General features: G+C 44.9%; 1 protein-coding gene across 5 annotated transcripts in view; it reads right to left on the bottom strand.

Moving 5' to 3' along the window:
• The window catches only part of DTX3L (deltex E3 ubiquitin ligase 3L), a 212,631-nt gene that overhangs the window by 106,489 nt on the left and 79,806 nt on the right, over nt 1-26,336 (bottom strand). For all 5 annotated transcript variants that reach the window (XM_086957421.1, XM_086957422.1, XM_086957424.1 and 2 more), the window contains exon 3: nt 16,201-17,682. In XM_086957421.1, coding sequence (XP_086813547.1) covers nt 16,201-17,682 — 1,482 coding nt within the window. The remainder of the gene's footprint in view (nt 1-16,200; nt 17,683-26,336) is intronic.

Here is a 26,336-nt window from a genome sequence, read left to right as displayed (position 1 = left end):
TACTTGTGCAGCCGGCTCAGGGAGAGCCCACGAAGGTAGGAACAATGTATTAGCGTACTTCACAAGCACCGATTTTTACAAATATGTGAACAAGTCCTACATGAGCGCCAGTTGCATTACAGACGAATACGTTAACTTTTAGGTGCAGAGAGATTTTTATTTTTTGCCCGCCGCCTGCCCATTAGGAGACCGAAGGGCTACTAATGGGCATGCGCAAGCCAGTGCAAACACAAGTGCGCATGACTGGGCACGGGTGAAAAATTTGCTCACCTTCCCCACTCATGCGCACTTGTGCTGCTGCCTGTCCCTGGCTGGTCTGACAATGCATGTCAGTCAATATGACGCCGGACCGCCCAGGCAAGGGGGTCCAACATCATACTGACTGACATGATTGTCAGTTCTCCGTCGGCGTCTCTGAACTTAAGTAAACTGAGAGTTTACTGAAGCTCAAAGACACAGAGGGAGCTGCGCGGGCGGGCAACGCCCCCACGCCCCAATGGACGCACCACGCCTGGCAGTTCTACCTTACATGGGGGCAGTAGACGTGATATGCTAGAATCTTGCACGTGTGTGTGCTGGGAGAATCTCTCTTACAATCATGTGACGGAAACACACCATGTGATGACAGGGGTTTGTAACTCGGTAGGTAAAAGAGAAAGATTCCCCGGAATTCTTGTAGGAACCCAGTCAGTCTCACTTGATGCTTGGGAAGAAAAAATATGTCCGGGAGAACCAGAACAGCACGGGACTTATTCCACCAACAACCTTAGGACTACTCTCATGGAATCAATAAACTTGTCACCCCGAACTTGTGCAGACGTCTAATCTGGACTACGTTTCCAACACATTTTCTACTGGGAATGGCTAATTTTCTCTAGTCTCAACACTTCATTTTGGCTTGACAATTCATAATCCTATCCATAGTGTTTTACTTATCTTTGCCGCGCTACATTTACAGCTCAGGGAGACATTTAATTTTTTTTATAACAATGGGGCTGCAGTTCTCACCAACTCGTAAGGGGTTTTATTGGTTACTCTGTGAGGAGAGGTGTGATACTCCCAAAGGCGAGTACTTCAAGCATTCTCGACAGGTAGCTTACTTTTCAAGGCTAGCCACAGGGTCTACTCAATAATGTGGTTAGCTTTCTCAACTTGGCCATTGCTTTGGGAATGGTACAATGCTTTCAGGCGAGTTTTGCATTAACTTAAACATTTAGACATTGCAACAGAAACAAATTATGAACCGTTATCACTTACTATTTCTACAGGAAATCCTTCCCTCTGAAAAACTTGTTTGAAAAAGTCAAGAACATTACTAGTAGTAGAAGAATCAAGAAATTCCATACAGATCTACTTACTATAGTAGTCGATAAAGACTAGAGCAGAACGCATGGCAGTAGGCCATTTGTACATAGGTCCAATACATGCTGATTGAAGAGCAGTCTGTCGTCAAACACGACCCTGAGATTTCGGACTTTGGTAACGGGTTGAGGTGGAGGACCCATCTCGCTAGGCCACCAATGGGGGGGACCAGCTAGGCTTGAGCTTCCCAAAGGTCATGACCTCCGTCTTTCCAGAGTTCAATTTTAAACAATTAGAAGTCACCCAGGAGCTGATGGCAAGCATTCCCTCTCGAAAATTAGCTGCAACTGTGTCTCCATCATGATGAACTGATAGGACCAGCTGGGTGTCATCAGCGTAAGTTGTGAGACTGATGCCATGAGACTTAATCATCCTCGCTAAGTCCGAAACGTAAATGTTGAACAAGGTCGGACTTAGCGAGGAGCCCTGCGGCACTCCACCTGGAAGGGAGAAGATGGGAGAGAAGAAAGGGCCTAATTTTACGGATTGGGTGCGATTGGCTAAGAAGGAGGCAAGAAGTTCTTTAGCCTTGTGTTGGATTCCCATCGCTGAGACACGGTCGATCAAGATGGCATGATCGACCGTGTCAAAGGCCGCGGACAAATCAAGCAGTATCAAAACTGCCGCCCCGCCTTTGTCTAAGGTCATCCTGATTTCGTCAGCCGCTTTTATGAGGGCCGTCTCAGTTCCATGTCCTTGCCTGAAGCCGAATTGTGTGTCATCAAGCAGATGATTGGTGTCAATGAATTCGGATAGCTGTCTGTTCATTAGATTATCAAAAATCTTAGAAGGAAAAGGGAGACAGGTAATAGGTCTATAGCTGGAGGATGATGCGGGGTCCAGAGAGTGTTTTTTTAAAAGCGGCTTAATGATATCCTTTTTCCAAACGGAGGGGTAGGAGCCTGTGAGAAACATGGTGTTACAAATGTTGGCTATGGCAGGGGTAATGACCTCCGGGATGAGGTTGAGAACGGAAGGAGGACAAGGATCCAAAGGTGAGCCTGATCTGATCGTGGAAATTAAATGAGAGATCTGTTATTAAGAAACCTGATTAAAATTAGGAAAAGTAGGGGAATTGATGGTGGAAACATGCACAGAAGTGTTCTGAGTGGGGGGAGGTGCGTGAACAAAGGCAGAAAAAATAGAGGTAACTTTGTCCGAGAAGAATTCTGCCAGGGAGTTGCAAAGGGCTTGGGAAGCGTCAGGGGGTGGGTTATGGGGATTGGAAAGATGGTTGACCCCCTGAAATAGTTTTTTAGTCGAATTGTGTGCCGAGTTGATTTGGGTAATGCAGTAGTTGCTTTTTTCAGAGAAGATGAGTGTTTTGTATTTGGCCAAGGCGCATTTATAGATTTGTTTATCGAGAGGGTTATAATGCTTGCGCCAATGTCTTTCAAGGTTTCTGCAGTATTGTCTTTGTAGCCGAAGGGCTTCGGAGAACCAAGGGGCAGAAGGAAACCTCCGGTTACGGAGAGTAGTCTTAGGGGGTGCCAAAGTGCTACAAGCAGTGTCCAAGTGAGTTAGGTAATTGCTAGATGCTAGTACCGGATCCGACTCCACCACATTGAGGGAGTTTGTCAGCATGGAAGTAAGAAGGGAGATGTCGATATTTTTCCAATCGCTTGTTAATGAGGGGGACATGGGTTTGGCTTGTGAGGGAGGGGACTATCTAGGTATGATGGTGAAGAGAACTGCAGAGTGATCTGTCCAGGTGGGAGGGATTGGGGTGGATACTATGATGTCAGGGTTGTTGGTAAATATTCCGTCAAGGGTGTGTCCTGCCTTATGCGTGGGAGAGGTGACAAGTTGGCGAAGTCCAGCTGCCAGCAAATCACTGATGAGGAAGCTAGTGTCATTGTCAGTGAGGGATTCCAAATGAAAATTGAAATCTCCTAGTATGGTATAGTGAGGAGCTCCAGCTGCGGTCTCAATGAGATTGTTGAGCCAGTTAACACGCAATCCCAACAGTGCTCCGAAGTTCACCACTTCCCGTCAGACAGAGGAGAGATTTTCCTCAGGGTTGCAACTGTAGAATAACGTGTAATCTCCGTAGGTGGATACTATGAGTTCATACTTCTGGAAACTGATACCTTTGAGGCTGTGGTACTCCCTCAATGCACATGCCAGGGGCTCGGCCACCAGAGCGTATAATAAGGGAGACAGCGGGCAACCCTGTCTCGTCCCTCTAGAAATGACAAGGGGATCTGTCACTAAGTTTCCTATTTTTATTCTGGAGGAGGTCAGCACATGGCGCATGAATGACCATTCGACAGAGTCGAAGGCTTTCTCTATGTCAAGAAAAATCACGGCTGCCTTAGAGTTCTGTTTGATATGTTGTACGGCCCCGAATACTGTGCGAAGATTGTAGGTGAGGTTCCTATCCGGGATAAACCCTGCCTGCTCCGGTGCAACCAGTGTCAGATCTAAAGGACCTAAGTGGTTAGCTAGGATCTTGGCAAATAATTTAGTATCCACATTTAGCAGGGAGAGCTGGCAATAAGACCCACACTCCTCCGTGGGCTTCCCCGGTTTGGGGTTTGCAACTACAGGGCTCGACAAATGTACTCCCCGCTCGCAAATGCGAGTGAAATTTGTGCAGGTCGAGTCAGTTTCAAGGCCTACTTGACCGGCCTGGCGAGTGCCTCTGGTAGGTGCAGTAGCATATGGAAGGCTCTAGGTGGCAGCATTGTGGATCATGCACGCGGGTGCGGTGCGCCGTGGAAGGCTTTAGGGGGCATCATGCATATCACGCAGGTGCGGTGCGCCGTGGAAGGCTTTAGGGGGCATCATGCACATGTATTGTTTGGGTGCCAGGGCCGTCAATCATGTAGCGCGCGAAAGCGCTACCAATGACGGCCCTGGCCTGCCCCGGTGCTGTGCTGCTTAAAGTGCAGCAGTGACGTAGCACGCCACCACGCGCTCTCCTCTGTGGAGTCAGGACTCGGGACAGAGTGCAGGGCGATTTGGCAGAGGTGAGTCAGTTTTTACATTAAGTTTCATTTAGGCCGACCGCAAAACTTATCACAGTGAGCAGTAGTGTCTTTTTGATTTCGCTGAGCTATTGTTCTTTGCGCGCCGCTGCCTGTGTTGTGTGCGAGTTCAGTCCGTGAGTGTGATTTATTAATGTAAGCAGCATAGCTTATGGATATCGTATCAAACCTTGTCTACTTTTATTTTCTTTTGTCTAGCAAACAAAAAAAACCCTGTTTTCTATTTTGGAGAATTGGAAACCCTTTCTTTGATACTTCAGACTGGGATGTTATTCCTGTATCATTATTCTACAATTCCTCTTTGACAATTGGAAAGGGGGCTCATTATTACTTGTCCCATTGTCAATCGCACTGTTATCGCCAGCCCCTCTCCTGTCCTACAGCCCTCAATCAATGTACTACTGTGGTGAACAGTACCCGTAAATTCGTTTTTCATAATTTTCTTTGCTAGTTTGAATCTGCTAGTTTCTACTACCCCTGTGTTACTCTTATTTGGACTTCAATCGGGTATATCGGGTGCGAGATTAAATTGAAGCATCCTCCTTACCCTTGCTATTACTGTCGGAGGCAGTACAGTTCAAGGAATAATGCTGACACTAATGAATATACGGTTACTGCTGTCAATAAGTATATATGCACTATGGAATGAACCTCTGCCTGAACTACTAGTTTATTGTGGATTGGAGAAAAGGTGGAAGTCTCCTCTAGTGCACCAGCATCATCGACACAATCCTCCCTGACCCCTACTGGAGGCACATACAGTACATATTGTTTCTGCAGTTCATGGTCTATGGCGGGTCTCACTGGGCTCTAAATATTTGTATGGGCCCCTTGTAGTGGAGATTTCTTGCATGTTTCATGGAGAAGCATTGATATTCCGTCCTGGCTCATTACTGGGTTATTTTTCAGATTAGCCCTTTTGTTGTTTTAATATCCTAGATGCAAATATGATATCTGAATAATGTTTGAGCACATTTTCTTCCAAGTTGGCAACCTATCCGTTGACACAAGAATGAGCAAAAGGGGACGTGGCGGTCCACCCCAGTGACAGGCTATCTGTGACGCAGTAATCACACAGGCTGCCTCACGGAGCCTGACACAGCACAGTCCGTTGAGCATGTAACAGTTGGCTAATCATTGTGTGACTCATGTTCTCCAGATGCTCATTATTCCGATCATAATACCCTGTACAAGGTTTACCTACAAGTTGATCATGTCTAGCTTTGTCAGGGAAGGTAGCACTACCTCTTGTGAGACAATTGCAGGATAATCCATTTGTGCCGGTTATTGCTTGAAAGCACTCCATCTGCAACTTTGCATTAGCTTTCCTTTGGTTTTACTCGTAATTGGGTAATTGGGTAGCATCCTTTCTAACAAATCTGCCGTTTTTCATTGTCCACCCGCAGGAGAAATAGTGTTTTTCTGGAGTAGAAATAGTGTTTTTCTGGAGTAGAAAGTTGTTTGATATAGAATTGTGTTTTTCTGGGTGTCAGGTTCATAGGTTTTCGAAGCAGTGGACTTCTTGATGACTAGTTTCGCACAGGCACCAAACGCTCCATAGAGGCCACTTCTGATTCACCTGGATTTAAGTCTGAGTTTACAAAGAGTTTGGAAGTCTCTCCTTTGCCATTCCTTAATTTTGAAGCTGAAAATAAAAGTGTATCTATAAAATGGGACCAACCAGTCCTTTTTAAACTAAGTCTATCAGAAATATTTTACTTAATTGACTGGATTAACACTGGGCACAGTGGTGTAAACTGGTGCTTTCAAATGACATGCAGCTGTAATCCCCGAATATACATTTATGCTGTGGTCATTGAAAAGCGTGTGAGGGTGTTGGTTACCACATTTTCAACAAAACTAAGCCATTCGTCATCTGATAGCCCACCAGCAGGCAGAACTTTATTGATTACATAATAGCAGACTGCTCCCATATGGTAAACACTTAAACTAGTTAGAGACTAGAAGCTTACTGCTCTGTGTCTACGTTTTCCTTTTTCATCTTCAACAGCGTTTCGGCTTAGCCGTGGAGCACATGGTTTCTTTAAATTGCAAACATCATCATCTTCGTGGGGATCACTGTGAGTTACTGTATGCTTGGTGGTTAGTGCCCTTCCATTTCTAGTGCTGTGCAGCAGTTTCATCTTATATCCGAGTTTGTCATATTGGGGTAAAATGCGATCAATTGTGGGTCGAGTGCATTGCTGTTAGGTCGAGTAGAAAAGTCTACTCACTCGACCTGCAGGTCAAGTGAGATTTTTTTAGATTTGTCGAGCCCTGAACTATGATTGCCTCACGCATTGTGGGTGGCATTGTGCCAGAGACACAAATGGCAGATAAGTGCGGGAGTAAAACCTTGATAAACACTTTGTAGAAGGCAACCGTAAGGCCGTCAAAGCCAGGCGCCCGAGGCCTTCATACCCGAAAGGGCCAACTGATTTTCATGTTTTTCTATGGGCCTCATGAGAAACTCACGATAAGTGTTGGTGAGAAATGGCAATTTAATATGCACAAGGTAATCTAAAATGTCCTCCTCCGATCCCGACGAACGAGATGTGTAGGTAGAGATTGGCGTAAAATTGTTTGAACCTGTCCGCTATGTCAGTTTCCTCGGTAAGAACTTCACCGTAAGCCAATAAAAGTTCGGGGATCTGTGTTTTACTACGCTTTTTCGTCAGAAGTTCTGCCAGAATAGAGCCAGGCCTTTCTCCTTCACCATGAACCCGCCGCTTCAAGGTATTCTACCAGCAAGTCTTATTTTGCGTGTTATTGCTACATCGGCATCGCGTTAGTTGGCGCTTCTCTAAAACTCCCAATTTATTTTCCAGCTCGGCTAGTCTCCGTCGAATGGAGCAGAGAAAACCAGAGTGTTCGACCATGGCTATACCACAGATATATACCTGGAAGGCTTCCCAAACAACCGGAGAACTATCTACAGAACCCACGTTAATGGTGAAGAAATTTTCAATGGCTTCAGTGAGGTCTTCCTTAAAGACCGGGTCTAGTAGTGAGTAAGGGGGAAAACCGCCATGTGAACGGCAGAATAATCTTCTGGGAAGCAGAAATAACCACTAGCAGTGGAGAATGATCCGATAGAGAGCGAGGAAGCACTAAGCATTCTCTAACTTGGGCAGTAAGTTGAAAGGAAGCCAACCAATAGTCAATCCGGGTGTGAAAATTATGATAAGCAGTAGTGAGTGTAGCCTCCCCTGTCTGGATACAGCGTGTGCCAGACATCACATAGGTCAAGGTTAACCATGGGGACCTCAAGTGCCCCGGCCGCTGCAGAGGGACGTCTCGCCTGGCCCCCAGATCTATCTATTCATGGGTGTCTGACCAGGTTCAGGGCTCTCCCCCACAGCAAACTCCCCTCCGTGTAACTACCAACAGACTACCAACAATGTGTGCCCATGTTCTATAAAATTCTGGAAAGTCGAAGTTAGGGCCGTATATGTTAACAATCATTAATTCCATACCTTTACCGCGGCACCTGGAAATAACATAACGGCCATCGCTGTCTTTAACACCTTGGCTGCTAAGGCAATTCCCCTCCTGTGCTGGAAATTGCACTTAGGCTCTATTCATGACGAGCTCAGCTCGTCATCAGCACAGCTCAACTGTGCCTCATGACGAGCTGAGCTCGTCATGAGCAGGGAAGGGGTTATTTAATGATGTCAATGAAAATTGGGATTTAGGGTTAACTCATGTCAGCACTCCTCGTGGGGGTGGAGAGAGAGAAAAAAAGTGTAAGTGTGTGTGTGTGCGTGTGTGTGTGTGTGAGTGTGTTTTTCTTTTCTAACAACCCTCTATGTCACAGTAGTGGGCTACTGGGGGGGAAGGTGCATCTCCTGGAGTAGGGCTATGTCTATATTCTGTCCAAGTAAATATTTCTCACACTTTACAGAGCTTCCTGTGATCGTTCAGCCCCCTAACATTCCACATGAGGGCCCAAAGGGTATCAGTTGACATATGGGCATCATAGTTATTGGGTCCTGTCATCATGTGAGTTACGCAGTCTGACCCAAGCCTCCAACAGCTAACTAGTAGATCACGTGCATACTGATAGAAAAAAAATCAAACAATAAAAACCACGTTTCAAACCACCCAACCCACACCCTCCCCCAGCAGACCAACCCCAACAAGGTTGCGATTCTGCCCCATCTTCTCCCCTTCCGAAAGAAAATCCCCCATGAACATTCTCAGGTGTGTTTCACACGTGAGCAGAGGTTGCTCATCAAACTAGAGGATCTGACAGGCCAGCACAAGGCCCTTCCCACATCACCGTCTAAAAACATATTATGCATCTACACAGCATAGAATGACCCTCACAGTTCCACCTAAACAGTGACCTCGGTTCAGTAGAAGTGAGACCTATGAATGACTACGTTGAAATACAGTCTGTGAGATCAGACGCCCCCTCCCGGGATCCAACCCTCTGATATAGAGTCCCCACAGCAGTGTGGCGCACCCACTCAGCTCCTAGTCTGCAGCGGATACCCTCCCTCCATGGTGCCCGCCATAACAACTGGGGGTGGCAGAGGTATCCGAGATGCGATCCCAGCCACCAGAACGAGCAAGAACAGTTAGCAAATACACAACCCCTCCTCCCCCAACGCCTCTCGGGTTTACGCCACGATCACAGATCATCAATATACTCATCATAAAGAGGCATCAAGGAGTGTTCAGTCCTGCTCATCCAACTGTCCTCCCCACTGCCTCGTCCAGCAGCTGCCGCTCCGGACTGTGACGCTGCTCCCTTAACCATTCCTTCAGCGCCTTCTGGAGGGTCTTTGGGTCCGTAACGATTTGGGAGCAACCCGGTCTGTTGACGCACAGTTTCGCCGGGTAAAGCATAGCGTAATCCACTCCAAGGTCACGTAGATGTTTTTTCATTGGTGCGAACTGTCGGCGTGCCTCCTGAACCCGGATAGTGAAGTCCGGGAATAGCAAAATCATGGAGCCTTCAAACCCCAATGGCTGCTTCTCTCTAGCCAGCTTAAGCGCCACATCCTCATCAAGATAGTTGAGCAGGTTTGCAATGATCGGGCGGGGAGGCGCCCCCGGGGGTGGCCGGGTTTCCCAGGGAACGGTGCGCTCTCTCTACCACGAACATGGCAGAGAACGAGTCCTCGCCAAGCAGTGTCTTCAGAAGCTTCTCAGTGAATTGCTCCATATTACCCGTGTGGGTTGTCTCCGGCAGACCTGTAATCCTGAGGTTGCAGTGTTGAGACCGCACCTTCAAATCTTCGGACTTGTCCTGCAAAACCCGCAGCACCCTGTCAAGTTGTTTATGTTCTGAGTCAAGGGTGGTATGTGCTTCCTCAGCTTCCGTTCCGACATGTCTAACCTCTCTAGTGCCAAGAGCAGAGATACCCCTCTGCAAGTTTCTTTCCATGGTCACCAGCAGAACTCGGATATCCTGATACAAGTCTTCTGTGGGCTGCTTCTGCATTCTGGAGGAATCTTCTGCGGATGTGACTCGAGATTTAGACCTTTTCTGCTCAAACAACAGCTTTGGTTGCACCCTGTGCACTCTGCCCATCCTGGCCTCCAGCGGGTCGTAAGACAGACCCAACATCACACTAGGGATTCAACCGTATGGGGAGGGGACAGCTCGTTATGGTCAACCTGCGCACCAATGAAGCACAGAGAGAGCGCACACACCAGAGGGGTTCAGGCCTTCAGCGCTAGGCCCCAGGACCACGGGACAAGCCGTATGTTCTTATAGTGAGCTTCTCAGGCATGCTCCTCAGCACTATGTAGCTTGAGTAGAGGCAGCTCCAACTGCAGACAATTAAAGCATGGAAATCGCACAGCCAAGGGGAGTGCAAGGCAATCACAGGGCCCCGCACCGCAGTGGGCAGCAAGGAGGGGCCCAAGGGCTGTAGAAGACTGATTCAGGCTGCACCCCCAGCTGAGGTTCAGCAATTATACCCCCCCCCTTTGAATGTCGTGATGAATATAAAGCTCCTCATGTATTTTGCATTATGTTAATATAGATACAGCCTTGTGATTTATGTTTTGTATTTACAGGATTTTCCCCTGATGAAGGGTACCTAAGGGTCCCGAAATGCATTGGGCATTGCTGAAGACTACAAATATTGTGGAAAAATGATGATTTAGTTATGAACATTTTCTTAAGAAATTTGTGTCCACATATGCGGTACAGTTAATGTAGCATGTAGAATACACATGTAGCAGCATTAATGTTTATTGATTTACATATTGATACATGTATGTGATTTATGGTACAAAATATCGATTGATTGTTAATTATGTGTAGACGTGTATGACCATGCAATACAACTGACTACAAAACATAATAAATATACATATATTTTTTCATCAAGTCAAGTGGATTCACTAGTTTAGTGGAAAATAGTAGTTTTTTTCCCCTAGGAACAGTGCTTACTACTAGTAGTTTTTAACTACTTTTCTTCTAGTTCAGCAATTTGAGCCACGCACAGCTAGGCAAGTGTTCCACGGAACCCCAGCATCTGCAGCTGAACAATAACTTGAAATTACCTCACTCCAGGGAAACAAAATCCAGACGGAGGGCACCATTCCCGGCACACCAAACAGACACCAATCAGAGTCTACAATGAGCACTGCTACAAGGCTGATCGGCTACCACCATGTTCAGTCCGGGGAAATCTAAGACGTTAAATAAACAAAATGGCGATCCTGTACCCTCTGTAAAATTAAAGGTCCCCAGAGCAGTGTCACGCAGTATTGGGGGGGGGGGGGGGGGGGGGGGGGGGGGGGGAAGACCCACCTCTGTAGGTTATGGGCCCCCGTCACTGGGTGAATGCAGTTCGGCGAGCCCCCCTCTCGGGCTGTGCCGCAGTCCGTGAGGCCACCAAGCATCAACTGCCACACACCACCGCTAGTGTAGGCGAGGGATAACAGTGCCAGTGAGACAATGCTCCGCTCACACCCCCGGCACTCGCGAAGCCACAGCCCCAGGCGCGCCCTCCCCCGCACCAACCAAGACCGGTGTTTGCGGCCTAGCCAGGGCGTCTACGCCAGGCTCACTTTCTCCGTGCAGGGGGGTTGCACAGCAGTCGGGGGCACACAAGGTTGTAGCAGCGGCCGTCCAGAGATCAGGAACGGCTGTCCCTGGTAGTACAGTCGACGTAGCTGCAGGATAATGAGCGGATATCGCGTCGGTGTTTGGGAGCTCACGGGTCAATCACCCATCTCGGTTGCGAACAAGCTCCGCCCCCTAGCTTGGTGATATGTGGGGACACTTTGACCCCCATTTACTTTAAAAATATTACCAAGGAATGTATGATCTGTTTTAATAAGAAATGGCATGTCACATATAAAGCTTTTAAAACTGGCTACAGCACACACAAATACCAGCAACTCATGCTCAATGCCAGAGTACTTTGCTCCTGAACCCTTCAGTTTGGCTGGAAGTAAAAGCTATGGGGCAGTTCCCATCTGATGTAGACGGACTAAGGATCGTTCCCAGTCCTGCTTGACTGGCATCAACAGTAATTAGAGATAAAAGATTAATTAAAAAACTTTAAAGACATTGCTTTCTGCATTTCTTCTTTCAGAACACGCTTGCACTGCAGCTTTCTTTACTAGTTGATGCAGTGACTCTCTCCACCTCTACAGTATAGTTCCTGATAATCTTTGTGTAGAACTCACATAGGGCTACAAAGATATCAATTCTTCCTTGTTCCTAGTTATGGAGATTAAACAATAGCAGAAACCAGGCATGGTTTGGGCACAACGCCATTGGCACTAATAACATGACTCAAATATTCCACTTGGTCCCTACAAAACGGACATTTCTCCTTTTTCTCAGGGTTAAGCCGCCTGCCTAAATTAATTTAATACCTTCCAGTAATATGTCCTGATGGCTTTGCTGATCCTCTTAAAACACCAGTGCATCATCCTAGGAAGCTGGGACGCCTTTCACTCCATAGAAAAGTTTGATTATTGTTTTGGAGAAAATAGCAAATGCTTAAATCAGGCCAAAAGGCATGTGCCAAAACCTACCCGCCCCACTTGGTTTGATAAATGACATGAGGTCACATGAGTTCTTGGGTGACGCAACTTAGTGGTATTTCGCAGTAAATTCCAATATTGAAAACTTATTGACATTACCTAAGGTGACCACAAACTCGTGTGAGGTAAAGGGTGATTCTTTACCACAACTTGTTTGTTCAATTGCTTCAAGTCAATGCACAGTCTAATACTGCAGTTCCTCTTTTTGGCAACAACCACCAATGATAGCCATGAATGCGCTGAAATTGGTTCAATAATACCCTCTATCAACCAATTATCCAACACTGCATCAACCTCTTAGCATGAGGATAGGGGATTGTTGCGTATCTTCCGTTTGATGGGCACAGCATTGTCTTTTTACTAGATGTAATTCTGAAACACTGTCCGTCGGCCCAAAAAATGGCGTATTCGGTCACAGTCATTTTCAGAAAAGCTGAGGGTATAGGGCGCTTTGGACACGTTAATCTGCATGCGTAGGCTCTGTTGTTTGTACCACCCAAAATGTTAATATCAAGGTGCACTATGCATCTTGGCAAGCTCAGTTCTTCTTTCAAATGACGAGTTTGCCTTGAACACACCTCTCAAATAGATTTTGTGACCATCATAAGCACCAGAATGATACAACTGGGTGGCAGTATTTTATTTTATTTATTTATAAAGTTTTGTATAGCGCGAACATGACCCAGGCAGGTATCAGAGCACTTCACAATTAGAGTAGGTAGGAAAGAAGTGGGCAACAGAGGGCAAAGAAAAATCTTTACCAATAGGTGCGCGGTATGAGCATGACCCCAGCGTGATTCAGTGCGTTTAACATTTGAGATTGGATGGACCCAGTAATGGGAGAAGAGCAATCAATCAGCACAAACCTGGGGAGAAAACAGGCCAGTACAAGAGTGCCAAAACGTGTCGCTATGCAGGGCGGCAATCCCCTGAACCTTTTTTTAAGAAGTAGAAAGCTTTTGGTATGCAAGTGAATAAAACTACATTTCTAGTTTACTGTGGAAAAAGCATACTGAACATTAAACATTCCGTTAACCGGCCTGGAAAATAAGTTTCTGTACAAGAGTGACAGCTAAAAAAACATCTTTAGTACAGATGGGTATAAACTACAGTCTTACTTAAGGTGGAGACAGTGCACTGAGCATCTAAACCTAAAATATGTTTTTTAACGGCTATCTAGTCCTCACTGTGAGCCCAAATTGAGTTATCTACTCTGACTCTACATTCTCTTCAGTATGGAAATGGAAAACGTTTTCACTACCCTGAGAGGAGAGGTCCCAAAAAAGTCCCCATCCAATAGCCACCAAATTCTATATCCAAATATGCCTGAAAAGAGGCTAAAACATTCTACAATTAGGTCAAACCCAGAAATTCTCATTGCCCAAAGATAAAAAACATACCAAGACTGACCTCTTCTTTACAGCCAAAACAGATGCATGGCTTGACACATTCCTAGCTAAAATCCCTACAATCAAGGGGCCAGAAATGCAAGGTGGCCACACACTGGATGCTGTCCACTATCTTGTCTCACCCCAGAAAACTCACTATTAATACTTATTGTGCCATCACCACCCAAGTTTATGACAGAAACCTATTGGCCTTCAAAAGTCTAAAAAATATGCATAGTCAGAGCTTCTACACACATACTGCCTCCAAACCCATAGAAAACAAACCTCATCTCCTTGATCACACATCATCCTTTTTACCCTACGTCAATAACAATCACCACTACCTAGCGCCAGTGAGCTGAGCAACAAATCTGTTTAGTTGACAGTCATTGCCCCATTGCCCTGCTGTCCTTACACCCAGTTTGCCAACAACATACCTTCTATAACAATTTACTTCTGAAGCCTTAAATTGCACACATGATTTTCAATGGCATAGTTTCAGACAGCTTAGAGGCACCAAAGAGGGAAAACCAATTCTGCATGTCGTCTGTGTTTTTGTTTAATATAGCATTACAACCACTAGTCAGGATGATAAAATATTTAAATACAGAAATTAGCACATTAAAAACTTAATATGCAGATAATATGAGCATGCATGTTTCTGACCTGGATAAGTCTGTCCCAGCAATTTCAGAAATTATACAACAATTAAGAAATCTATCTGGTTATATAGTAAACTGAACCAAAACCTAAGGTATGTCTTCTTCAGACTCTGAAGATATCAGAGAATGGCCAATGGCAATTTGGAAAAGCGCATATCGTATTTTGGAATTGCGGTAACAAAGCAAAATATAAGCTGGCAGAGGAATATCTGAACTCCCAAGTGAAGAATGAAGTTAATAAATGGAAAAATTTATGTATGGCCCTGGAGAATGCTTAGTCAATTTTCTTTACCTTTTTGCTTACACGCACTTCCAAATAAAAGGCCCTCTTACAAAGGTCAAAAGGCCTTATTTAAACAAGTTGACACAAACCTATAGTGAATTCTACACTACAGACCCCATCTCCCATGTTGAATATGTATTTTTCATATTTTTAAGTACACCAAATAATCTTCCAAAATACACTTACTAATCAGAACAAATCTCGTTCACACACAAGTTCCCAGAATGAAGTTAGCTGATCCTTCTCACTCCTCAGCCTCTCCACCCAAGAGCTACCCTTCATCCCCATCTGAACGGTCCTGGCTGCCGAACAGAGAAACATACTTTCTTTTTTGAAAAGTGTTATTTTCTGCTCTGAGACCTTCCTCCAATGTATTTGTTTTACTTCACTATTAAATATAAACACGATTGTAAGTAACCATGCAGATACTTTCTTTCTAGCAAAAAATACAACTTAAGTAGTTGCTTGGCACCGCTGTTGTAGTACAAAGTTACAGAGATTCATTCTGCCAAATGAAACAAATAGCACCAGTTACACTACATTTGCCCATTTATGCACATACCTAATTTGTAGTTTTAAACTCTTGCCCCTACTTCCAATTGTTAATGCCCTTTGTGAGTTACAAGTAACCCTGGTCGTAGTTTGTATAGTAGCGCTACGCATAGCTACGCAAAGTGCACTTCGCACTATGCATGCTACGCGAATTGCGTAGTGCGGTAGGGAAATGCAGTTCGCACTGATTGCACAGTGCCGGGTGCTTGTCCGCAGTGTGTAATCATTGCAAACGGCATTTTGCACAGTGCAAGCAGTCGTTTTATGCTTTCTCAACGCGGACTGGTAGTTTCTCATCGCGAGCATACGCGACCACTCGCAATGAGAAACCTGACCTTCCCGCGTTGAGAATCTCTCAGGGAGGTTTATTTTCCACGCTCGCAATCTGCAACTTGATGTTGCTGATCACGAACAAGGAAAAAGTCTCGCCGTGATGTTGATTTTGCTCGCTCGCGGTCGCCAACTTGACATTGAGGACCCCGAGCAAGCAAAAAATGCCCGCTACCCTATGCGTTTTTGCACTGTGCTACGTGCAATTCGCATAGTAGCGCAAACTACGCGCGCTCCTCGTAGCGTAGTACTACGCCCACGGTTAGTTACAAGTTCTTTTCAGGTCTCTCCATTTACTACACCCACTTTCACGTGTTCTCATTTTGACACTTAATAGCTGGATTTTACTTTCTCCTATCTATGACCCACAGAGGCCAGTGATAATCAGGGGACACCCCTTGAAGCGCTCTTAACACATCCTGAACACACATCTGCTGCGAGGAGGAGAGCAGAGAGAGACAAATACGGTTGAAAAAACAGGTTTATCATTTCAAAGCTTGTGAACTGATAGTAATATATATATAAATATATATTTTTTTTTTACTGCTTTATAAAAAACCGAAGCCTTTAACATGTTTTATTTTGATAGGCATATAAAAAAAAAAACTTACCCCTTGAATTCCATCCGGAATAGAGTAGTCAATCACTATAGTGCCACAGTGGTAACCAGGAAGCTTTTCAGGTGTACAGTAGTGGTCCATTCTTCCATCTGGCTGATCTCCAATTACAATACCATAAGGCGTATTGCACACAGGACAGACTGGCTTGTGCAACATTGCTGTATTGAGACATTGTTCACAGAATTCATGTTTGCATTTGTCCAGTATCTTTTTCTTTCTAGGAATCTCAAGACAAATGGGGCAAGTAGCCTTTTGCTCTTCTATTGGAGCTGCTTCTGATTTTTTTAATGGGGATGAATTCTCTCTCGTCAAGTCAGAGTCTTTGCTCTTGCTATAGGAGTCTATGGGGACATTCCTCAAGTGTGACAAATCTCTCTTTAGTAAAAAATGCAGTTCTTTTTCAGCATCCATCACACGAGGGAGTAAACCAGTAAGGATTAGCTTTTCGTCTACCATCTGGAACGATACATCGGAAAAAAGGTTTGCCACAAAATCGATTGAAGAGCTTAACTTCCCACGTGGATGAAAATCCTTAAGGTTAATTATTTTCTGACTCACATTGCTGACTGCTCTCTGAAAGGCAAAGATAAAATGTTCATAAGCATGCTCAGAGAGATCTAAATCTGCTTTTATAGGCGTAAATATGATGCTAACTTTTGGACCATGAGTATTTCTGAATTGCTTGGACACAAGATACTTTTGCTCTATTTCCTTAATATCTTTCTGGATCAAAACATGACAGAGCTGTAACTGATTTAAATCCACTTCAACTCCATCAGTCCTTTTATGTGTTTGTATCACTAAGTCTACAGGCTTTACAACTTGCTCGTTTTTTATATATTTCAAGAGTTTTTTCACCTCCAAAAGTTCATGCTTAGGGCCACGGAGTATAAGCGAATTGGTGGTCTTTTTTGTTAGGATTCGTTTATATTTTCCATTTAACAACTTTACTACATTATCCAAGCAACTTCGGTCTGCTAATTCAATCACTTCCTGAGACCAATCCGCCATTGTCTTCTGAAAAAGATAAACATACGACTGATGAGCTTTCTCTACTTGGCCACCATCATGGAGAGCTATGAAATGCAAGCTACTCATGCCATCTGAACTATCTGAACAGTCAATTCTGATGTGAAATCTTTGCTTCAATTCTTCAATCTCTTGGAGACAAACATGATTAAAGTATTCGTACTGCGCAGAGGTAACACGTACGGACAGTTCTTTTTCCTCAAATTCCAAACTGCCATAGAGTCCAGAATGCAAACTCTCTCTACTTTCTTGCTTTCTCAGATGAAGATCTTGAAAACACTGATAAATCTTTTCAATGTCTTTGTATGTTCCAGTTACTGTTTCAATTCCATTTTCTGAAGTTTCTTTGGTTATCTTTACATTTGAAAAGGATGTGCATATGTTCTTCCTTTCCACCTTTGAAAACAAATTAGTATTGAGGCTTGCGGTCATGTAACCAAAAATCTGGAAAGAAAAGCAACAAAGTAAATATAAAATGTTCAACTTTTCCTCCCAACATTTTTATTTAGTCTTGCAAAAAAACAACAACCATAGGCATTTACTCTTTAGCATTACAACATTATTCTCTATGTTTATAATAGGTAGAGACCTATTTTCAATGAACACTTAATTTCCCCCCATTGAAAAGTGCCTCCTCCTTCTCATTTTGTCCAATACACAGCTTATGGTTGGAGACACACGTGGAATTTCATAGAACCACAACATCGCTGTAATAGCATTCATGCAACTGGTAAAATGTACCCTGAAACTCCTGAACATAACTGACATTTCTGGGTTTCAATTTGTACTGGTAGGTACTACGAGTAAGTCAACATGCTGTGGAATCCGTATTTTAAGGCCTTACTTTGCCTAAGGAGGCAAATCGTCATTTTTATTCTGCAGCACCAGTAACATTGGGCTCTACGAGTTTACATCCATTAGCCGCCCAAGCTACTTCCCACAGATAACAAAAGTTTCACATCCGCCATGGCCCACTATGGAATTTCTACCAGCCCATCCTTTAAACAGGGGGATTTTGTGGATTTTAAATGTTCAAAGGTTATCCTAACCATATTTCCTACGCTCAACTTGGCTTACTCTCTAAAACTATGTAGCTGTAGATGGTTATTTTTTTAGATACAGGTTTTAAATTATATGAAGCACAAACTAACATCTGTTAGACATTAGCCTCCCCACAGTAAGAATTTCACCCTTTTGAATTAAAAGTCAAATTGCATTTGGTAAAAATAAGCATACATTTTATTTCACTCGTTTAAAGGACTCAACCTTTTCAATTTAATAGACAAAACAGAAGATGGAATATTTGAGAGATTTAAGTCCCTTTGTACCTTATACTGCGAATATTCAAGTTACTGAACGAAACCAAACCCAGTGCATTAGTATAGAACATTGCTTACATTATAGAATCACGGGATCGCATAATTGGACATCATCCTCCTAAATTACACGTTAGATAACTCTTTTACTCTAAGGGTGCTTCGTGAAATGTGTCATCTGTACTTTATAGCCAGAAAAGTTCCAGAATGTATTCAATTGAGAGAGCCGACGATATTGGATATGAGAGTTAAAAGGATATCATCTGCATAGGAAAAGGCTTTAATTTTTTCAGCAGCGTTATAAATACCCTTAATATCAGCTTTAGCTCTAATACCAATAGCTGAAAGGTTTAAAGTCAGTAGAAACAGTAATGAAGAAAGAGGACAACCCTGTCTGGTACCGCGGTAAATGTTAAAATATGATGATGTGAACCCGCTACATGATACGGACGCTGTGGGTGAGTGATACATACCGCTAGTTAAAGTAAGGAACTCTCTACTGAATCCCATCCTTTTTTTATATATAAATAAATATCCCCACTCTAGCCTGTCAAAGGCTTTTTCGTCGTCCAGTGAAATAAAAATATTCCCTTTTTTTCCGTTCTATAATTGCAATAATAAATGTGAAATGATTTGATTAGCAAATTTGTAGAGCGCACTAATGCCCAGGGACGTCTTGGCACTAAGTCAATGTAAAAGTCTAGAACTGCCGGAGATATAATGTTCTAACTAAGAAGTAAAAAGCCAGGTTTTTACATCTTTCCAGAATGGGAATAGCGAGGGACTATTTTTTATTGTAATAGGGAGAAGGTTCCACGTCTTGGCTGCCTGCAGCAGAAAGCTTCTCTCCCCCACCTGACCTGCTTAAATTTAGGGACCTGAATAAACTTTGCCTGACCCGATCTCAGGCTCCTGGATGGCTCATACTGTTTCAGATGAGTTTTTAAAAAGTGAGATCCTACCCAGTGAAGGGCCACGTAGGCTAGGCAAACGGACTTAAACGTTATACTTTTCTCCATTGGTAACCAGTGGAGGGCTCTTAGTGTGTGGGCAACCGGCTCAGATCTAGGAATGTCCAGCACCAACCTTGCTGCTGCATTCTGTAGACGCTGGAGTTTTGTTAGATGCTGGATTTGTATCCCAGCATACCAGGCATTCCCGTAATCCAACCTAGACAAGGCCAGTGCTGTTACTAATGTTTTACAGGATTCTTGGGGAATAAAAGGTAATCGTTTTAAAAAAAAATCATTTTAAGAATATACCACACAGTGGAAGACAGTTTATTTATCTGAGCATTAAAAGATAATTTATTATCAAATACAACTCCCAGGTTTCTAACTTTGTCCGCTGGGGAGAGGCAGTTGCCTAGGCTATCCGGCCACCATTTCGGCGACCAAAAATTCATATCTGTCCCAAGCAGCATAACTTCGGTTTTAACACCGTTTAATTTTAGGCAGTTAAGCTGCATCCAGTTTGTTTGGGACTGACACCACTATTTGGGTGTCATCTGCGTAGGAGACTGGTAGGAAGCCACAATTCCTTATTATAGTTGCTAGTGGGGTAACATATATATTAAAAAGGGTATGGCTCAAGGAGGACCCCTGAGGTACCAAGCATGGTGAGTTGAAGGGTTTGGATGTGGCATCTCCTAATTTAACTGTGAAAATTGTATCGGTCAAATATGAGAATTGCAACTTGAGTGCCGTCTCATGAACTCCTAGTTCTGCTAGTCGGGTCAGGAGTATATCGTCGTTTACAGTGTCGAAGGCCACCAAGAGATCCAATAGGATCTGGGCGGCCTTCCCACCTACATTCAATACACTATTGAGTTCCTCAACTGCGATGATCAGATCTGTCTCAGTTCCATGTTCCTCACGGGAAACCATACAGTGAATGGTCCAGGGCTAATTCCAGAGGTTAGAAATTTTGACAGTTTCTTATTCAGTAGTTTTTCCAATACTTTCGCTGGAAAAGGGATTCTCGAAATTGGTATGAAATGCGGATCCATATTTGGCTTCTTTAGTAACGGGAGGACAGAAACCGTTTTCCGGGCATCTGGGAAACAACTAGACTGAATTATCTTTGTGAAAACCAAATTTAATTATTCACTCAGTAGATCTGGGAACATGTGCATCACCTTAGGTGGGCAGGGGTCCGTTAGGTCCCCAGACCTAGTTGTCATCACCACCTGTTTAATCTGTTCCACAGATGGGGTCGAAAGTGGAACCCCGGTTTAAGGTTTCCAGTGTGCATGCCATACTTAGGATGTATGTGTAGCTGTGGGGTAACAGATTTGCTGGTCGTCTTAAAAGACTCATACCGATATAACTTTATTAATGAAGAACTGTCCCAGTGTGTTACATAGTTCAATGCTGCATTCTACCTGCTTACTAATGGTGAGGTTTGTTATTTTTTTCACAGTGGGAAATAGTTCCTTACTGGAGTTCTTGGCCTCATTTATTTTTCTTGTAAAATATTTACTTTTTTCCTTTATTATTAATTTTTTGTACGTTGCCAGGGTGCTTCTGTATTCATCAGTTGCTCATAGTCTGCCCTCCATTTTCTCGCAGCCCTTCTGCATGCTTGTTTTTGCGCTTTCACGGTTCTGAGGGATTTTTCCTCCTAGAGATAATCCTTTTCAGGGGGCTACTGATTCGACCGCTGAGTTAACCCAACTGGATACCTGATCAGCGGCTAGGTTGCTATCTAACCCAAGTTCCGGAATAGTCTTGAGAAGCTGTTCCTGTAATCTAGGAGTGTCAATCTTGGCCCAGTCTAGATAGGTGACGCACCTGGACTGGGGAGCAGTGGCTGGTTTAACCTGCTCTACCTTCAAGGTGAATGTTATTACTTTATGGTCTGACCTGGGGACGGGCAATATTTCCACAATTTTGATGTTTGTGTTTGAGGTGTAAATCCCATCGAGCTTGTGTTCGGCCACGTGGGTATCATGCTTAACAATCTGCTCCAGAGACAAGCTGGACATTGTATCAGCCAATAATACAGTGTTTTTGCCCGAAATCTTTTCTAGGTGTACATTGAAACCACACATACAACCACACACACACAACCACACACCCACAATCACACAGCCCCACACACAAAATCACACACAAAACCCCACACAACCAGACACACACACAATCGCACACAACCACACACACACACAACCACACATACAACCACACAACCACACACACAAAACCACACACACAACCCCAGACACAATTACACAACCAGACACACACACACAACCACCGCACACAATCACACACACAAACACAACCCCACACACAAAACCACACAACCCCCCACACACACAACCCCCCCCACACACACACAACACATACAACCACACAACCCCACACACACACAACCAACCACACATACAACCACATCCACACACACCCACATCCACACACACACCCACACAATCACACAACCACACACACAATCACACACAACCACACACATTACCACACACACAACCACGCACAACCACACCCCGCCCCCCAGCCACTTACTGCTGATCAGCCTCCTCTCAGCCAGGTAGCGCGATCGCGATCAGTTTCACTTTCACGCGATCGCATTCAGTTACACTTTCACGACCGCGTTCACCGTGGAGTGTTTGCGTTTCTAGTTTTATTCAGCATTCACTCGTTTACTAGAGCTTGACAATCCAATCTCTACAATATTTAAGCAGCCTGCACGTCTCCTGTCAACCATACCACTCCATGCATTTTCTCCGATCCACATAGAAATCAGTGGTACAGACACCAGGTTTCTTATCCTTCCTTCAAGCAATAACCAGAATACTAAACTGCATTCGTGCCGGACTTCGTTTTAAACAGGAAACAGTTATTCTAATCAGTTTGTTTCACAGAGGTTGTCTTAGGAGAAGGGCAGTGGCACTCGCATGGCACTATACACTAGTGTGTTCAAAAGAGTTGTTTAAAAAAAAGAAATGTTATGAAAAATTGACTCTTTTAAAAATTCTGATTCCACCAGAATTCGATTCCTCCACAACACTGTTTTTTTGGCCGTCAGCCGTGAAAAGGAGACCAATATTGCCCCCATTTTTATTATTCTGTATCCTCTGTTCAATTCTGGTGTGCTTTTTCAACTTGTTGCTAGTTCATTGCGAATCTTACCGTTACTAATTCAAATTGTGTTAGCTTTGGCTTATTTGCAATGCAAACTTTGTCTCAATAAGTTGCTGTAACAAGCTGCAAATCCGGTACGGAAGCCCATTCATTTGCTAATTATTTTCCACATAAGGTTGCAAGACCATACAGTGGAGTTTTCAGGATTTTGAATAGTTTCTTGTTTGAAGATGTTACTCTCTCCTGCGCACCCCACTCCTGTACTAAGGTTACGAGTGATTTGGCACCCGCCTTTCAGAGGTTCTTGCATCCACCCAAGTCTGGCCTGGTACTGGTGCGTCCCAGCCTGGCACACATCGAGTGATGATCTCCGCACTTCCTTCTAGACCCCAGCTCCCTACTGTTTGCAGTCTGTCACTCACCCCTCACCTCCCTGGTACTCACCCTTCACCCCTCAGGCCTGGCAGTCACTCCTCGCACTCACTCTTCTCCCTCTCTAGCACTCAGCATTGACTGTCCGTGACACTCAACTGTCACCTCCCTGACACTCACCCTCGACCCTCTTGGTACTCATACTACCCCTCCCTGGCACATATCCTTCACCTCCCTGACACTCACCCATGTCTCTCCTGGCATTCACTAATTGGCACTCACACTTCACCTCCATGGCACTAGCCTTTCATCACCCTGGCCTGGCAGCTACCCTTCACCCCTTGCACTCACCCTTCCCCTCCCTGGCACTCACCTTTGACCCTCCTGACTCTTACATCTCACCTCCATGGCACTCAACCTTCATCTCCCTAGCATTCACCCTTCATCCCCCTGACCTGGCAGCTACCCCTCACCCCTGGCACTCATCCTTCCCCTTCTCGGCACTCACCCTTCCCCTCCCTGGCACTCACCCTTGACCCTCCTCACTCTTTCGTCCCATCACTCTGGCACTCACTCCTCACCTCTCTGGCACTCACCCTTCACCCCCATGGCCTGACAGTCACCCTTGTCCCTCCTGGCATTCACTCCTCACCTCCCTGCCACTCACCCTTGACCCTCCTGGCACTAGCCCGGTTTCCCCCAAGAACAAAAAATAACAAGCATTGGCATAGCCAATTGGTCTCGCCTTTTTGAGACCTTATAAGTGTTTAGCCACACAACAGTTGATGTGGTTGCACCAAGGATATTGTGCTGCATAACTAAATACTATGAGGGGCCTGGAAGGGATGGGTCAGCTCCACTTCATTGCCCTATATGCAGACGATCTCCTAATGTTCCTTGCCAACGCTATAGAAGAGTTACAGGGCGCCCGAGAACTGCTGGCTAGATTGGGGCGAGTGGCAGGTCTCAAAGTCAACTGGAATAAGACATGCCTTTTTCCTGTCTGGAGTGATAGAGGCGAACCACCGGGTGCGATAGGGGTGCGGTGGGAAAGACGCTGCCTGACTTACTTAAGAGAGCGGATTTATCACGCACCCTCCGACGTGTTAGAAGTTAATGTTGGGAGAGCAATAAGAACCACCAGGAGCAACTTTGACTTTTGGGGAACCCTTCCACTTTCGGTAGCGGGGAGGGTGGCGCTGCTGAAGATGGTAACTTTACCCTGACTACTTAACTACTTTGGCTGACTACCGCTATGGGTACTGCAAAAATACTTAACCCAACTCAACACCATGGTTACAGGATTTTTATGGGGCTCTGGGTGGCGCAGAGTAGCGCTCACCACCATGATGAGACCCAGGCGGGAGGGGGTTCGCAGTCCCTGACTTTGAGGCCTATTACCATGCAGCCCAATTCCAATGGTTTACAAAGTGGTTGGCGAAGAGACTACGTACTGGAGAGGCCCTTGGGGGTATGGACCCGGACCTGCAACAGCTTTCTCGCGTACTCCTCTGGCTCCCCTTAGGCGAAAGAGAGGCCCCAAGGGATCTTTGGGTGATGAGACAGTGCTGGAATCAGTCCAACAGAAGGGCTAAAGTGGGACCCTCGTATGCGCCCGAGAGCCCGCTGCGAGTTTGTGAGACATTGCCACATGGGGGAGATTGGCAGAGGTTGCGAGATTGGGAAGAAGTGGGGATCTCCACTATTAGAGTCCTCTAAGAGGACAGAACCCTCATACCCTTCCAGGACCTATTAGAATGGTACGAACTGCCCCGGCATGACTTCCTATTGCATGCTGCATTGACGGCCGCCATCCGTAAGCACTGGAAGAGGGGGATGGAGGAACCATCGACTTCTCTCTGAGTATGTGGTGTCAGCGGCGGGGACGATCAAAGCGGTTACTTGCCTATATAGGCGAATTACACAGGAGATCAGGTCCCCCTTAGAGAGCCTGCGTATCAAATGGGAAGCGGACCTTGGGATCCCCATAGAGGAGAAGCCGTGGGTGGCAATGATGGAGCGGCCGTGGAAATGCTCTAGAAACGAGAGATTTCAACTAATCCAGTTTTATGTCTTCCACAGATCGTATCTCACCCCACACAAAATTAATGAATTTTTCGGGTCCCGAACAGCCTGTCCGCGTTGTAAGCTAGAAAATGCTACATTTTTGCACATGTTATGGGAGTGTCCACTGTTGGAAAGGTTTTGGAGGGAGGTGGGTGAAATAACGGATAGAGATAGTGAGCTGGCTCTGGGATTTTGTTCTTCTACACTGGTTTCCTCATACTGCCTGTAATAAAGTTACCAACAAATTCATAGATTTGGGGTTAGTCCTAGCTAAACGAGAAATAACCGGCCACTGGAAGGCGACCACTGCACCCAACACCACACGATGGCTGCGAGAATTCATAAAATGGGCTGACTGCAAGGGGATTTTTAGATTACAAATGGCCCACAGAACTAATAATGAAAAGATGATGGACATGGCTAGAGCATGGGTAGCGATGGTGGACTTACTTAAGAACCCCCTGAGTGAGAGGTCCTATGCATACGGATTGAAGCATTGTCCTGACTGAGCGGGTGATTTATATGATGGTAGGCTGGTGCTACAAGACGGCTACTCTATGCAGCTGTCTACTTTCTTGGCTTATGATGCCAGATGCCCTACAAGACTAGATACCACACAACACTGAGAATTGGATGATGGAGCGACATGTCTGACGGGGGGGGGGTAGAGTTGGAGGGGGGAGGGAGGAGGGGGGATAATTTGTTAATTCATTGACTGTTGAGATAAATATGAGTGAGGGCTAGCATAGATGCATATGGAATTGATTCCCTAGACAGAGCTATGGATCAAAATTCTCCTGAGACTGTTGTTCAGATAAAGGAACAATCTATGAAGCGGAGACATTGGACGGGAAGATGACTGTAAGAATGTATCATCAGTAATGTTAATGTTGCTAATTAATTCCACAATAAGTGGGAACTGATGTATCCTTGATAGGGTACCTGTTTAATGAGCTGTAACTGAATAAAGTTTGTTTAAAAAAAAAAAAACTAAGAAGGTCCCAAAAGCGAGACCTATTGGCTATGCCAAAGCTTGTTAACCTATGCAGCGTTAACCTGCACAATGCATAATATCTGAGAGGTGGTCAATTCGAACCAGGAACGTACTAGGTTCTACATGTTTTACTCACTTCGGAAGGAAAAAGGTAAGGGGGAATAAGGCCTTTGATGGGAATTTAGGGAATATCAGTGGGAGTGCGCCCCTTAAAATATTAACAAAGTATTTATGAACATGAGGTTT

This window comes from Lissotriton vulgaris, chromosome 2_1, assembly GCF_964263255.1.
Source record: "Lissotriton vulgaris chromosome 2_1, aLisVul1.2, whole genome shotgun sequence".
Classification (NCBI taxonomy): Eukaryota; Metazoa; Chordata; class Amphibia; order Caudata; family Salamandridae; genus Lissotriton; species Lissotriton vulgaris.
This window is presented reverse-complemented; position numbering and strand designations above follow the sequence as displayed.